Source organism: Paramormyrops kingsleyae, chromosome 18 (assembly GCF_048594095.1).
Source record: "Paramormyrops kingsleyae isolate MSU_618 chromosome 18, PKINGS_0.4, whole genome shotgun sequence".
NCBI lineage: Eukaryota > Metazoa > Chordata > Actinopteri > Osteoglossiformes > Mormyridae > Paramormyrops > Paramormyrops kingsleyae.
Genome location: NC_132814.1, coordinates 22463180 through 22477591, shown reverse-complemented (window position 1 = coordinate 22477591; position 14412 = coordinate 22463180). Strand labels below are relative to the sequence as shown.

The 14412-nt window shown below is 44.7% G+C and overlaps 1 protein-coding gene across 3 annotated transcripts in view; it reads right to left on the bottom strand.

Moving 5' to 3' along the window:
• Positions 1-11825: 11825 nt before the first annotated feature.
• The window catches only part of ngfa (nerve growth factor a (beta polypeptide)), a 29122-nt gene continuing 26535 nt past the window's right edge, over positions 11826-14412 (bottom strand). For all 3 annotated transcript variants that reach the window (XM_072702415.1, XM_023834085.2, XM_023834084.2), the window contains one exon: positions 11826-12535. In XM_072702415.1, the coding sequence (XP_072558516.1) occupies positions 11880-12524 (645 nt within the window). In that variant the 5' untranslated portion in view covers positions 12525-12535 and the 3' untranslated portion in view covers positions 11826-11879. The remainder of the gene's footprint in view (positions 12536-14412) is intronic.

Below are 14412 nucleotides of genomic sequence, written 5' to 3'. Positions count from 1 at the left end.
ACCATGGGCAACTCCAGAGTAGAATAGAGTCCAACCCTTCTCCAGAATTTTGGTTCCAGAATCTGAGTTGCACAAAATAAGCCTAATGTAGAACTATTCCAAAATTTAAACTCAAAATACCGTGTTCACCTGAATATAAGACATTTTCTTTTCCCTCAAAATACATCTTAAAAAGTGATGTTGTCTTATATTTGGGGTTTAATCTAAAAAAGGGGATAGACAGCACCAAATATAATATTTTTAATATGGTGAAATATATTTGCTGTGTGATTTCTTGCATGAGCATGAGAGTCAAAGCGGGTGAGCGTCACGCCAGAAGCGTGAGAGTTGGCAGCCTTGGAAATGCCGAGTTTAGCGTGTATTCCTGAGGGTCGTGTAAATTCTTGGCTTCCATGGTTGTACTGCTGCTGTTAATAAACACAGTAACATTCATTTTAAAAGAGCTGTCACATCATTTATTAATATGGCTCAACCTTTCTCCGCTATACATTTCTTTACCCTCTTCATGTGAGTCGTCTGCATTGAGAACATCCTGCACCCTGAAGGACTGTGGAGTTTGTAATAATACACAAATAATACATTGGTTTTTTGGAATGTCAGCTGTTCAATACTCTATTTGTAATCCAATTACCTGTGGTTGCTTTTTAAGACGTGGTTACTGGCTAATTTATATGTACTTATATGTGTTTATGAAATAAAATTATTTTTCTCTGTAACGGTAAGACTGGGTATTCCAAAAAATTGAGGAGTCATCTCATATTCGGGCCAATATAAAGTAATTAGAGAATATTGTGATACTGTTGGGTTATGCAGTGAGCGTATTTGGCCTACAGGTGGCGGCGCCTCTGAGCTGTACAGTCGCCATTTTCCATCTTTTTGCGTGTTATCAGTGTAGTATCCCAACACCCTATCAGCGCCATGCAAAGCATTCGCCACTTGAGGGCAGTATTGTCCTGCAATTAAGATTTACTGTACTGACTCCAGAGGGATATTTTAGAACACGTTTCCACCCGAATTCGATCCAGGGACCTTTAGCTTGTTAGGGGAATGTGATAATCACAACACTATGGAAATTTATAACTTACAAAAACTAATATACGGAAAATTATCACGATTATATTCAGCATTTGCTCTGTGCTCCTCCCATCGTGCAAGAGAAATCAAGTGTAACTTAATTTTTTGTTGTGTGTTTTATTCACTTATTTCACCATGGAACCATCAGATCTATTGGGAAAGACGCTACAGTGTAATTTGTGCTTCAAAGAGCTGCATTATGTCCTTTGCTTATTTTCTCACTTGTCTCCCGTGATTAATCCTTGTTCTCTTCTTAGCTGGAGCCCAGCTGCGCACTGCATGCACTGTTTGCCTTTTCCCTTTCTTTCTTTCTTTCTCTCTTTCTTTCCGTCTCGTTTGCCAAAGAAGGCCTACAGATGAATGGAAGGTGCTACCCGCATTCCTTTCAGTCTCACGGCTATTTCCCCGTATCGGTTACTGTCTTTGTGATGCTTCTGCCTCTCAAACCAAAACACACCAAGCAGAGTTACACATGCAGCATTTTCTTCCAGATACATTGATCACTTATCAAATACATCTAATGATTGTGACTATAGCCGACTATAATTAAATGTGTGCAATCAATCTGGTTGTGTTTATTTAAATAAAAGTATATCATTTTAAAATTTTTATTTCCGTCCTCCCCTCTATGTCGCGGTTGTGGGAGGTAGGGGTGGGAAGTCCGTCCATCACTGGGCACCTAAACACACACACACACACACACAGATATAGAGAGAGCTCAACTATTTCAGTCTTGGTGGGGACCCTTCATTCATTTCTATGGGCATAAGTCTAATATAAACAATGACAACGTTAACCCCTACTCAGCCCAAACCTTAACCATTAGTAACCAAACTTAATACAAGACTTTTGGCATTTTTAGTCTTTGGATTGCATTCACAGGGGTAGTTTGGTGCTACAGTGCTTAGCACTGTTGCCTCATACCTCTGGGACCCGGGTTTCTCTTGGTTTGCAGGTGTTAATCATGCCTTAGCTCTGTTTTCAAGGACATCCTGTTATTTTTCACAATCTAATATGAAGCTTCTCTTCTCATGCAGTCTGTGTGATGTCCAGGGTCCCTCACATTCTAATACTTCAAACGGTAATTAATCCGGACTGGTGTGTGTTTGGAAATTCAGGCATATCTGCAGTCAGCACAGATGGAACTGGAAAGACCCCGGAGAGATTCATGAACATCTGGGCTTGGATGTTTGATGCCTTTCAGCTATACTTTTAAAGGCAGAGGACAGGCATGGAGTGTTCATATTAACCTCTATATCTCTGATTAAAGGTAAACTCTGTGATAATCGGCAGGAATTCAGCTTTCAGTCAGACGCTGAACCATCTCTGTCAGTTTCAGAATAGCTGAGTGCTGTGGCTTTGGGTTCCTGTTCAGTTTTTGCGTACTTAAGGTACGAAAAGAAGGCTTGATATAAACATCAGTAATTACTGAACAGATTCAGATCTGCGCTTGTTTGATGATGAATCATGAATCAGTTTTGATGGAGTTCTAAGAAACAGCTGGAATGGAGCAAATCAGTAAAGCATTGCAGATATATTGGTATCTGTTGCAGTTATATTCCTCTGGATTATAATCAAAACACATTAGTGCTGTCTTCAGGCAATTCAAATAATAAAAAAAAAGGCATTTGATGACATATTTGCACGTGTTTCCTCTTCAGGACATATTCTCACGCTACACCTGAGAGTTAGCATCATTAGCGTCGTTAGCAGGGGACTGGAGGTGTCGTGGGCTGGAAGCATCGTGTTCTGCTAACCAGCCAGGTAGCTACCATCTTCTTGCTTGCTAGAGCCGAAACATCGGGGGGGGGGGGGGGGGTCACTTTCTGACTGGGGCCCCAGAAACAACAGACCGTCCTTTGGCCTCATGTGATTCCAGAAGCAGGCGAGGGATATTTCGTAGAATAGCTGGTTGAGTAAAAAATGCTCAATGTGGCAGTTCAGTTAGAACAGCAGCACTTGATTACCTTTGGGACTCTCTCCGGAAGCTTCTTTGAGCTGTCCCAGTTTCAAAACATAGCTTTGAAAACAAAAATGCCAAAAAAATAGGGTACGGTACTCCTCCCTTTCTGCCATCTGGCTTGTAGGCTTCCATAATCAGCTCCCCAGAGATCGGTACCAAACAAGCACTTTAATGAGCTGATTAAGGGCAGCGCTTATACCCATACAGTCAATGACAGCTAATGGTGACACAGTTGCTTACCCAGCAGACATCAGGCGCAGGACTGGGCGCTGAAAGTGGGACAAACCACTGAGACTTCCTACACCCAATTTATATGAAGTAGAAACAAACTACATCCTCCCCAGTGCCAGTAGGGGGCCAATCACACATTGCTTACATGTCAAATGCACAGCATGGGGCGTAGTGGTTAAGGCACCATGCCCAACCAGGACAACTGTTATGGGTGCCTCCGTAATATAATTATATGACAAGCAGCACAGGTACACTGTGGACTGGATGCCAGTCCACCGCAGGGCACAGACACAACAGGAGTGAGCCTAACTGCATATATTTTGACTGAAAGGAGAAACTAGAGTACCTAGAGAAAACCGGCCCAACATGAGAACATGCAAACTCCACACATACAGAGCAGAGGTGGCATTCGAACAACCAAGTTCTGAAGGGGCTTTACAAACTCTTGCTTAGCTACTGTGAACCTGCAATTTCCTTTGGGATTAGTGCAGTGTCTGCCTCCCTGCCTGTCTGTCTCTCTGTGTACCTGCCTCTGTCTGTCTGCCTGTCTGTCCATCCACCTGTCTGTCTGCCTGTCTGTCCATCCACCTGTCTGTCTGCCTGTCTGTTCATCCACCTGTCTGTCTGCCTGTTCCTTTTTCTCTGTATGTTTATCTGTACTGCCTCTCTGTCTACCAGCCCATCTCTGTCCTCTACCTGCCTGTCTATCTGTATGTCTGCCTGTCTATCTACCTGCCTGTCTATCTGCCGGTCTGTGTGCCTGCATGCATGTCTGTCCATCTATCTTCCTTACAAAGCAGCCTATCTGGAGAGGGTAAGGAAACTCTGGGTCGTCTCCCTATGAACAACAGGAATCTACCTAATCCACATCCTAACTGTGTGACAATGGCAAGGAAATACCCCAGACTGAGGGTCCCTCAACGAAGGAGGATTTATTCTGCATTCCAGCAGGCCATACAAATGTGGCAAGACCCCCGACACTGAGCCTTTGATTCCAGATTTTGCATGTGACCACTTTACCCCAGAGCAGGCCTGATCTTTATCGTCAGCCCTCTGGGGTCATATTGTGAGTCTTCACTATCGTTATGGGGTTTGACTGGACGGTGATCCATCTTGATCCATTCTGTATATTTACATGAGAGGGACTCACCAGTCGTCCATATGGCAGCAGTGGTGCCGTCCCGTTATACGCGCCGCACAGCTCAGACAGACCTACTAAAGCCTAATTCGTGTGCTCAAATTTCCATGTGGATATAACATGTTAAACCATGTACATACAAATATTATAACACAAAGATCTGGGTATTATTTCACGCTTCTTTAATTTCAATACTTTTCACCTGTCAAGCTAACCTTACTTGTGGGTGGTCCCTGTAACCCTACCTTCCGTCCATTTTTCACTCCCTCCTTCCTCGTTCCTGTCTTCCCCTGCCTCTTTCCAGTCACAGAATAAGTAGCAAGAGGAGCCAAAGAGGTTCTGCCAATTTATGCCATGTTTTAACTTTGTCGGAACACTAAGGTGGACTGTTTCATCAATCCATCGGGTTTTTTATTGCGTCAATGCAATCAGAGGCAAATCGACACCGTATGCACTGGGGTGTCCCTAAAAGCTCAAGCATTTGGCACTACAGGAGAAAAACAGGAAGAGAAATGTTTTTTTTTTCTTTTTCTATACTCTTGGTATCTGCTGGAGGCCTTGTCCACAAATCCACTTGATTCCTCCATGACATAATCAGCAGGCATGTTTAGCGGCACTCAAACCCCACAGTTGTGTGAGGTACCCAAGGTCTGGGGCCCCCAGGTGGCCACGACAGTCACCGAATTGGGCTGCGGACTAAGTGACTTTTTCAGTAGAACCCAAAATTAACAAACCTGTCCTTGGATATAAAGCACAGATTTTTGCACAAACAAGATAACCTGAGACTTTCCTCTGTATTAGAAGAATGTAACTCAGTGACTTTGCAGAATGACTTTGGCATAAATAGTTTCGATTATCAAGAAACTGCATGGATGAAGCTGCGGAATTTGTTGGATTAAATACAGAGAAACCAGCCATCCAGGAAACAAGTAACAGTCTGTTTTTATTTACTTAATTTTTCTTTGCCGATGGATGATGGGGAGCTTTTGAATTTCCTTCTTTGGGTCTGGAGGAATCACTCAGGACTAAGTGTTATGTCCTTTCACATGCTGGAAGAGCTCAGGGAAGAGATGACTGGAGATTAAAAAAAAAAAATCGCCCAGCATTTAATCATTGCCAGGAGTTACCAGATCTTTCATGTTGTTTGTTCTGATTTGTTTAACAGGGATATGCTGTAATCCATCGATACTTAAACAAAATGGGCACTATCAAAATACAGAAAAACCCAGATAATCAGGTGTGCCACGTTTTGTAAAACGATTCCATGTGTATGTAAGTTAATAATGTGTTCAAACCAAAGGGAAAAGATTGGATGTTTTTTTGCAGATGTTTAAGTAGCGTAAGGCAAACTATCACTGTTAAATATACCACAGGAGTCAGCGGTTGTGGAAAGTGCAGCATGATACACAATCTTAGCATATGATCTACAGTTTTGCTATAAGGTTTTTCCTGACTTTTTCTGACTTTTTCTCTGACTTTTTCTCTGTTTCCACAGGTCCAACATCAGTGTTCCCCTCTAGCCTGCGCCACTTATTTGAAAACAGCACAAGCGATTGGACCTTACTGTAATTAAACACTTAAAACACCCAAACAACTTGCGCAAACATGCCCAAACATCTTCTAGTTTAAATCCCTACAGTCACGAGATGCTAACCAAACACAAATCGATTTCTAAAAGTTTTAGACAAACTCAAATTTTGTGGTTATAGGCATATTAACGTGGGATTCCCTTGGCATTATAAACATTTTGGCTCAAACACATTGTTTTGAAAGCTCTGACCATTGAGAAGAAGCAATATTAATCTTGTCTCTGGAGTCTTAGACACCAACTATCCGTATGCACTCTACATATTGAATGCTGTGGATGGTGTGAATACGCAATGTACGTGCTGGGATCCACATGTGAAATCTGATAAAAGTCATGGATGCCATATTTACAGGGGATCTTTTTTTTCTGTTTTTACGCATTTTAGTTTGTTTTTGATTAAAGGCTTATGACTAATATCGATCTTTGAACCCTTGCGGAGATACGACTGCCCAGATCAGCATATTTTATGCGGTCAGTGTTATGTTATTCAGATAAACAAAAAAGAAGTGCAGTTCCTCTAGCAGCCATATTGAAAACTATTTTTTTATGTTATGATGTTTTTTTTCCTTTAATTTTTGAAGTCTGGATATTAGCAGCTGTACCAGAGACAGGTCAGTCTAGGACAGGGGCTGTTAACCCAAGTCTGAACCGGCCAACTCAAAGTTGTTCACAATTATTCTTCAGATAGTTACTTCTAACACAGTTCCTTCACTACAAGACAGATAGACATTTGGGATAATTAGTCTAACATCTGAAATGTAGAGCACAGTTAATGTTTGCAGCAGAAAGCAGCCTTGACTGACACACCAGGACCTGCTGAATGGCCGGATTCCGATTTAATGAGGTAGATTCACAACAAGCCAGTTAAATAGGTAAATTTGTTTGTTCCTGTCAGAACTGCTGCTGAATGGGTTGTGGAAGGCAACTGTGAATCTTCAAGAAACTTAAGTCCCAGTGACCTGCTGTTTATTCCAGCCTGCCTTGAATTTCAATGTATCTTTAAATTACGTTCATTCATGCATAAAAATAGACATATAATAATGCCATTAGTCCATGAGCTATTAGTTGAGTTCTCCCCAAACGAGCTTGATGGACCGAATGGCCTCCTCTCATTGGCATATTTCTTATGTTCTTATGTTCTTATCAGTCCGACACAGGGCACATGGTGAGGGGCCCCAGGGAGAGATATCAGTCCGTCACAGTGCACATGGTGAGGGGCCCCAGGGAGAGATATCAGTCCGACACAGGGCTCATGGTGAGGGGCCCCTGGGAGAGATATCAGTCCGTCACAGTGCACATGGTGAGGGGCCCCTGGGAGTGATATCAGTCCGACACAGGGCACATGATGAGGGGCCCCTGGGAGAGATACAGTATCAGTCCGTCACAGTGCACATGGTGAGGGGCCCCTGGGAGTGATATCAGTCCGTCACAGGGCACATGAAGAGGGGCCCAGGGAATGATATCGGTTCGACACAGGGCACATGGTGAGGGGCCCCAGGGAGAGATATCAGTCCGACACAGGACACATGACGAGGGACTCCTGGGAGTGATATCAGTCCGACACAGGGCACATGACGAGGGGCCCCTGGGAGTGATATCAGTCCGACACAGGGCACATGGTGAGGGGCCCCTGGGAGTGATATCAGACTGATACAGGGCACATGACGAGGGGCCCCTGGGAGTGATATCAGTCCGACACAATGCACATGGTGAGGGGCCCCTGGGAGTGATATCAGTCCGACACAGGGCACATGGTGAGGGGCCCCTGGGAGTGATATCAGACTGATACAGGGCACATGACGAAGGGCCCAGGGAGTGATATCAGACTGACACAGGGCACATGACGAGGGGCCCCTGGGAGTGATATCAGTCCGACACAGGGCACATGGTGAGGGGCCCCTGGGAGTGAAATCAGACTGATACAGGGCACATGACGAGGGGCCCCTGGGAGTGATATCAGTCCGACACAGGGCACATGGTGAGGGGCCCCTGGGAGTGATATCAGTCCGACACAGGGCACATGGTGAGGGGCCCCTGGGAGTGATATCAGACTGATACAGGGCACATGACGAAGGGCCCAGGGAGTGATATCAGACTGACACAGGGCACATGACGAGGGGCCCCTGGGAGTGATATCAGTCCGACACAGGGCACATGGTGAGGGGCCCCTGGGAGTGATATCAGACTGACACAGGGCACATGACGAGGGGCCCCTGGGAGTGATATCAGTCCGACACAGGGCACATGGTGAGGGGCCCCTGGGAGTGATATCAGACTGACACAGGGCACATGACGAGGGGCCCCTGGGAGTGATATCAGTCCGACACAGTGCACATGGTGAGGTGCCCCTGGGAGTGATATCAGACTGATACAGGGCACATGACGAAGGGCCCAGGGAATGATATCAGACTGACACAGGGCACATGACGAGGGCCCCCTGGGAGTGATATCAGTCCGACACAGGGCACATGACGAGGGGCCCCTGGGAGTGATATCAGTCCGACACAGGGCACATGGTGAGGGGCCCCTGGGAGTGATATCAGTCCGACACAGGGCACATGACGAGGGGCCCCTGGGAGTGATATCAGTCCGACACAGGGCACATGACGAGGGGCCCCTGGGAGTGATATCAGTCCGACACAGGGCACATGGTGAGGGGCCCCTTGGAGTGATATCAGTCCGACACAGGGCACATGGTGAGGGGCCCCTGGGAGTGATATCAGACTGACACAGGGCACATGACGAGGGGCCCCTGGGAGTGATATCAGTCCGACACAGTGCACATGGTGAGGTGCCCGTGGGAGTGATATCAGACTGATACAGGGCACATGACGAGGGGCCCCTGGGAGTGATATCAGTCCGACACAGTGCACATGGTGTGGGGCCCCTGGGAGTGATATCAGTCCGACACAGGGCACATGGTGAGGGGCCCCTGGGAGTGATATCAGACTGATACAGGGCACATGACGAGGGGCCCAGGGAGTGATATCAGACTGACACAGGGCACATGACGAGGGGCCCCTGGGAGTGATATCAGTCCGACACAGGGCACATGGTGAGGGGCCCCTGGGAGTGATATCAGTCCGACACAGGGCACATGGTGAGGGGCCCCTGGGAGTGATATCAGTCCATTACAGGGTACAGAGATACATATAGACAATATGGACAGTGTAGAAAAATTGCATGTTTTTGGGTTCGATAAGGGAAACTGAATATGCGAAGAGTATGATGGGAGTGGTGTATGGCTCAGCAGGTTAAACATCTCTTCCTATGACCAGATGGTTGTCAGTTCACGTCCCAGCCTCAGCAGAGTTGCCACATGTCTGTGGCCCCTTGAGCAAGGTCCCTAATCCACAGCTGCAGGGGTGCTGGCTAGCTGATCCTACACTGTGATGTCCAAACTTGCTCTCACTTTCATGCAGAGTAAGATGGGGTGGAAAAAACAGAATTTCCCACTAGGATTAGTACATTCAGGGCTGGGATTCAAATACATAACCATTGGAGTGCGCATACAAACCACTGAGCAACCCCATAAACTATTTAGCATAATTATCGCATAATATTTTTTTTTTACGTATTGATATAAATATATAGGAACCAAAATACAGTCGTGCTTTCATCAGTACCAACATACTTACCAAATATGGGTGAATAAATTTATGGAGTTCAAACGAGTTAAACTCAGCTTGCAGCGTACAGTATATTACACATCCATCTTAAGATGAAAAAATGTGCATTTTAAACAGACCCTGTGGCAAGGCTCTCTCCTCTTATCAAGGCCGGTTATACTCATGGACGAGAGCAGTGACTTGTATATAAACCAGCATTTAAGCGGGTCCACTATTTACATGGAGACATGGGAAAGCAGTCGGTCACAGCCCCCAGGATACCCTGGGGTGTGGAATCACTGTAAGATGAACGGCAACGCTTTATATTACCTGTACCTTCATAATGCATTTATCATACATTCATAATGCATTTATCATACATTCATAATGCATTTATCATACATTCATAATGCATTTATCATACATTCATAGAACATTCATAAGCAGCATGGAGCTATTAACCCTATTAACCTTATTAACCTTATATATTAACCTTAAAATCCTAACATAATTTAACAGCTTTAATATACATTAAAAACAAACATTATATGGTAATAACAAACATTATGATTGTATAATCCTGTTAAGGGATGTTAGGATGTTACAGTGTACTTACATGCTGCTTATGAATGTTCTATGAATGCATTATGAAGGTGTACTGAATGTACTATAGATGCATTATAAAGGCATTATGAACATGCAGTTAATGTAAAGCATTACCAAATGAACTTTTTGAAGAGACGTTACCCCTTAACTTAATTGAACAGTAATGGGAGGTAATGAATAAATGTGTTGTTTTATTTAAGTTTTCTTTTTGGTTTTGTTTTGCTAACATTTCAGATGACTTTTCCTCGTCTGTATCACTTCCATGCACCCCCACCCCCTCTTCCTCTCACCAGCTATATACCATTTTTATAGCTGTTGTATATACATTTCATCTGTAGTTGTTAAACACATCTGTTGTCCTGTGTTTATATTTTCTCTCAGCCTATATATAAAACACAATAACTGTTAAGTGTCTCTTACTTTTTCCATCCCGCATTCACAATGAGAAGCTGATTATTTTTTCATTTAAAATATAAAGTGTAATTTGTTGGGTTTCTCTGTAGGGTCTCAGCTTCATGGAAGAAAGGGGGGAGTCATATTGTATCAGAAGCATATTAACACTTGAGGTAGCAACCGTAAAAGTTGCCAACAGAGGAGGCAGTGGTTGACCTGAGTTACACATTTAGAGGCCCCTGGGCTTCCTCCCGGGTGAACCCGTGCAGTAAACATCTCCACATCACATCCACTACAGGATCTTCAAGTCATTTGTCCAGCTAATGGGAAACAAAATGCAGGTCGGGATTTTGGCCCCCATAAACATTACCTCAGTCATTATTATTATTATTATTATTATTATTATTATTTTGTCAGTAAGTTGTTTTTAGGGGTGGCATGGTGGAGCTGTTACCTCATACCTCAGGGGCCTGGGTTTGAGTCCCTGCTGGGATTCCACGTTTGTGGAGTTTGCATGTTCTCCGCGTGTCATCGTGGGGTTTCCTCCGGGTACTCCAGTTTCCCCCCCACAGGTGAGGCTGATTGGAGTTACCAAGTTGCCCATAGGTGTGTGTGAGTGTGCCCTGTAATGGGTTGGTGTCCCATCCTGGGTTGATCCCTGCCTGGCGCCCATGGACTCTGAACAGGAGAAGTGGTTTCTGAAGATGGATGGCAGTTATTGCCATTTTGACAGTGACTTTTTAAATATATTTGGCCGTAAATCCATTCCTCACACATACCACGTTCATTAACCAGAACAAATAAATTAGTATCTGCTGTGGGTGATGAAGACTCCTTCACAGTAATGAAGACTGTAGAGTCCACCTGGTATCCAGCTTCAGACTGACCGTGCCATGGCTCAATCTATCATTCAATGAGACACAACAACCATTTCTAGGCGTGGACTGAAGTGTTTAATAAATAACAATGTCAAAAACAACACAACAACAAAAGCTTGGTTTTCATTTTGGGAAATTTATACATATACATTATATATATATATATATTTGACTGTATAAACTATAAATATGACATGCAGTCCTCATAACTTAAAAACACCAATAATTTACAGAGTGAGGTAGGGGTAGGTGGGGCATGTGGGATGGGTTTGGGGTGGGTGGGGCAAGGCAGCTGGTTGGCATTAAGGCTGTTGTGGCTGTTTGGGGTGGGTGGGGTTGGGGCAGGGTTGTGGGGGGGTTGGGGTTTAATGGGTGGGGCCGCGGCAGCATCCCCTCGGCCTCACTGCTTCCAGGACCTGCGGCTGAGGACGCACACGCAGGCGGTGTTGATGCGAATGTAGCGCCAGGCCACCTGGTTCTGGAAGGAGGTGAGCGCCCGCACGAAGGTGTGCGTGTTCGAGCAATGCGAGTTCCAGCGGCGCCCGTCGATACCGCGGCAGCCGGTGGTGCCAGACGGACCCGTCAGACACGTGGTCTCGAAGAAGTACTGCTTGATGACCACGTTGTCGATGTTGAAGTTGGGGAGGACCATCACCTCGTTGCCTGCCATGTCCGTGGCCCTCGTCTTGTTGATAACCCAGCGGTTGACACTGTCGCACACAGAGTACTCGCCCCGGTGCATTGGCTTAGTGGCCTTCCTTCGCACCCGGGGGCCTGGTCCCTCTCCCTCGGGGCCTGGGGCCACGGCACTGAACAGAACCCGGGGCGAGCGGTAGCGTCGCTTGTTGAAGAGTTTGGGGTCCACTACGGGAATGGGGTGCGAGTCCCGGTGCTGTTGCTGGCTGGCCATCGGGGCGCTGGGGCCGGCGGATGTCCTGAGGGGCCCTGCCATGCCCTGCCCGGTGGTCCTCTGGGCGTCCCCTCCTATGTGTGCTACAGCCTGGACGCTGATCAGGAAGAGTAGGGCCAGCGTTGACGACCTCATGGGCACACGTCCTGCCAAGAGAATCGGTAGCCAATCAGATGTCTTCACAGTTCAACCAATCATTAACCACGCATTCTGATATGATAGCCAATAGCTAACCACATGTCCTGACAAGATATCCAATAGCCAGTCATAACTTCTGTAAATATCCTTAACTTTGTCTCATAATACTACACTTAAATTTTTTAACTGTCCAAATCTAGATTAAAAGTTGGTACAAGACCTCTACTGACTTCTAAAGTACTATCCTAGACCCACCTCCTCTACAACCTGATTGGTTATCTTTCTGAACCAATCATTCTTCCTTCAGCCCTCAGAACATTTTTGTGTAAATATAACTGCCACGGGCGAAAAGGCTCCCCCTTCAGGTGGAAGCCGGCATTTCGTGATGTATGGATTCTGGGACTTTTGCCACAACTACTTGAAGAACATGGGGAATGTCAGTTTTTATTATCCTCCTCTGGCTGACATCCAAGACTTTTCTAGCCCCTCATAATTCTCAGTGCTTTACAGGGTATTACAGTGCTGTGCATCTAAAGTTGCCAAGTCAAAGTCCAGATCTAAATCCCATCGAGAACCTGTGGCTTTCTTTGGAAATTGCAGTGAAGAAGCAACATCCAACCAATGTCAAGAACCTGTAGAAAAGCCTCCAATGAAGAATGGGCCAGAATCACTCCTGGAGTGTAAAAGGGGCTAGAATCACTCCTGGAGTGTAAAAGGGGCTAGAATCACTCCTGGAGTGTAAAAGGGGCTAAAATCACTCCTTGAGCTGGTAACTACTTACTCAAAAATACTTAGAGCCGTTGTTCGACAAAAGGTGACCCTACCAAATGCTAACATGCAGGGATTGAAATCTGATGCTTTTTAAAAGATTTTGAGTATCTTTAGAAGATTTTGTCTTTGAAATTTGACTCTGACAGACTATGGGTTTGAAATAAAGATAATGACAGCAAGAACATGTGGATGAATAATTTGTAATTCATGCAAATTTGACGATTTTAAGGGGGGTTTAATACTTTTGCAAGGCAGAGTAAGCTCTCGACAAGCTACCTGGTGATTCCTTCACTGATGGACAGTATGTGGCCCATGTTGTCTGTCACTCTTTGATGGCTGCGGCAAACCTCACATTGCCAAGGCTGACTCACACAGTTCATCAGGTCATAATGTCCACGTTAGTCGCCACAAAAACGCACAACTGAAATAAAGTCAAGGCAGATCCAGCATTCTTTCACAGCTGGGTTTCAGTAATGCCAGATTTTAACCATTAATTCCTGGCAAAATGCATTTCCATGGGTGTTGACTACATTGCTTGCATGTCTGTTACATCACCTGTGTTCTAGTGCCAGTTTTTTACACAGTTACTGTACATTTAGCTAATCTAGGCAGAGAGTCATCAACTGTACATTTCATAATGGCAGACTATTTAATTGCTAATGGATATATTTTCTGGGCTGTTTCCTTAAGTGGCATTCTTTAATATGCTTTTTTGGCACTCTTTAATATACTAATATAATAATGTACTTTTAAGTTTTAAATTTTGTATTTGGAGTAATAGGTAAAATCAAATAAATCAAATTTTATGTAACAAATTTTTACAAGTTGTCAGAGAGGCGTCTATGGTGATTTACTGTTATTTTTTCAGGCACACATTGCAAAGCTTATCAAGTACCTCTGTTTAGAAGTGGAAATTCGTTGAATGAATTGATTGAAATTGAACAAGACCCCATGTTCAAAGAACATTTTTGTGTTTTTTGTTGTTTTTTTTTTCAGTGGTGAAAGTATATTTAAAGGGGGCGGGGGCTGCGTTCTCTCATCAGAAATGAAAAGTACATAAAGGGCACTAGACAAACCAGGCTAATTATGCTGATGGGAAAAAGCTGAACAGCCA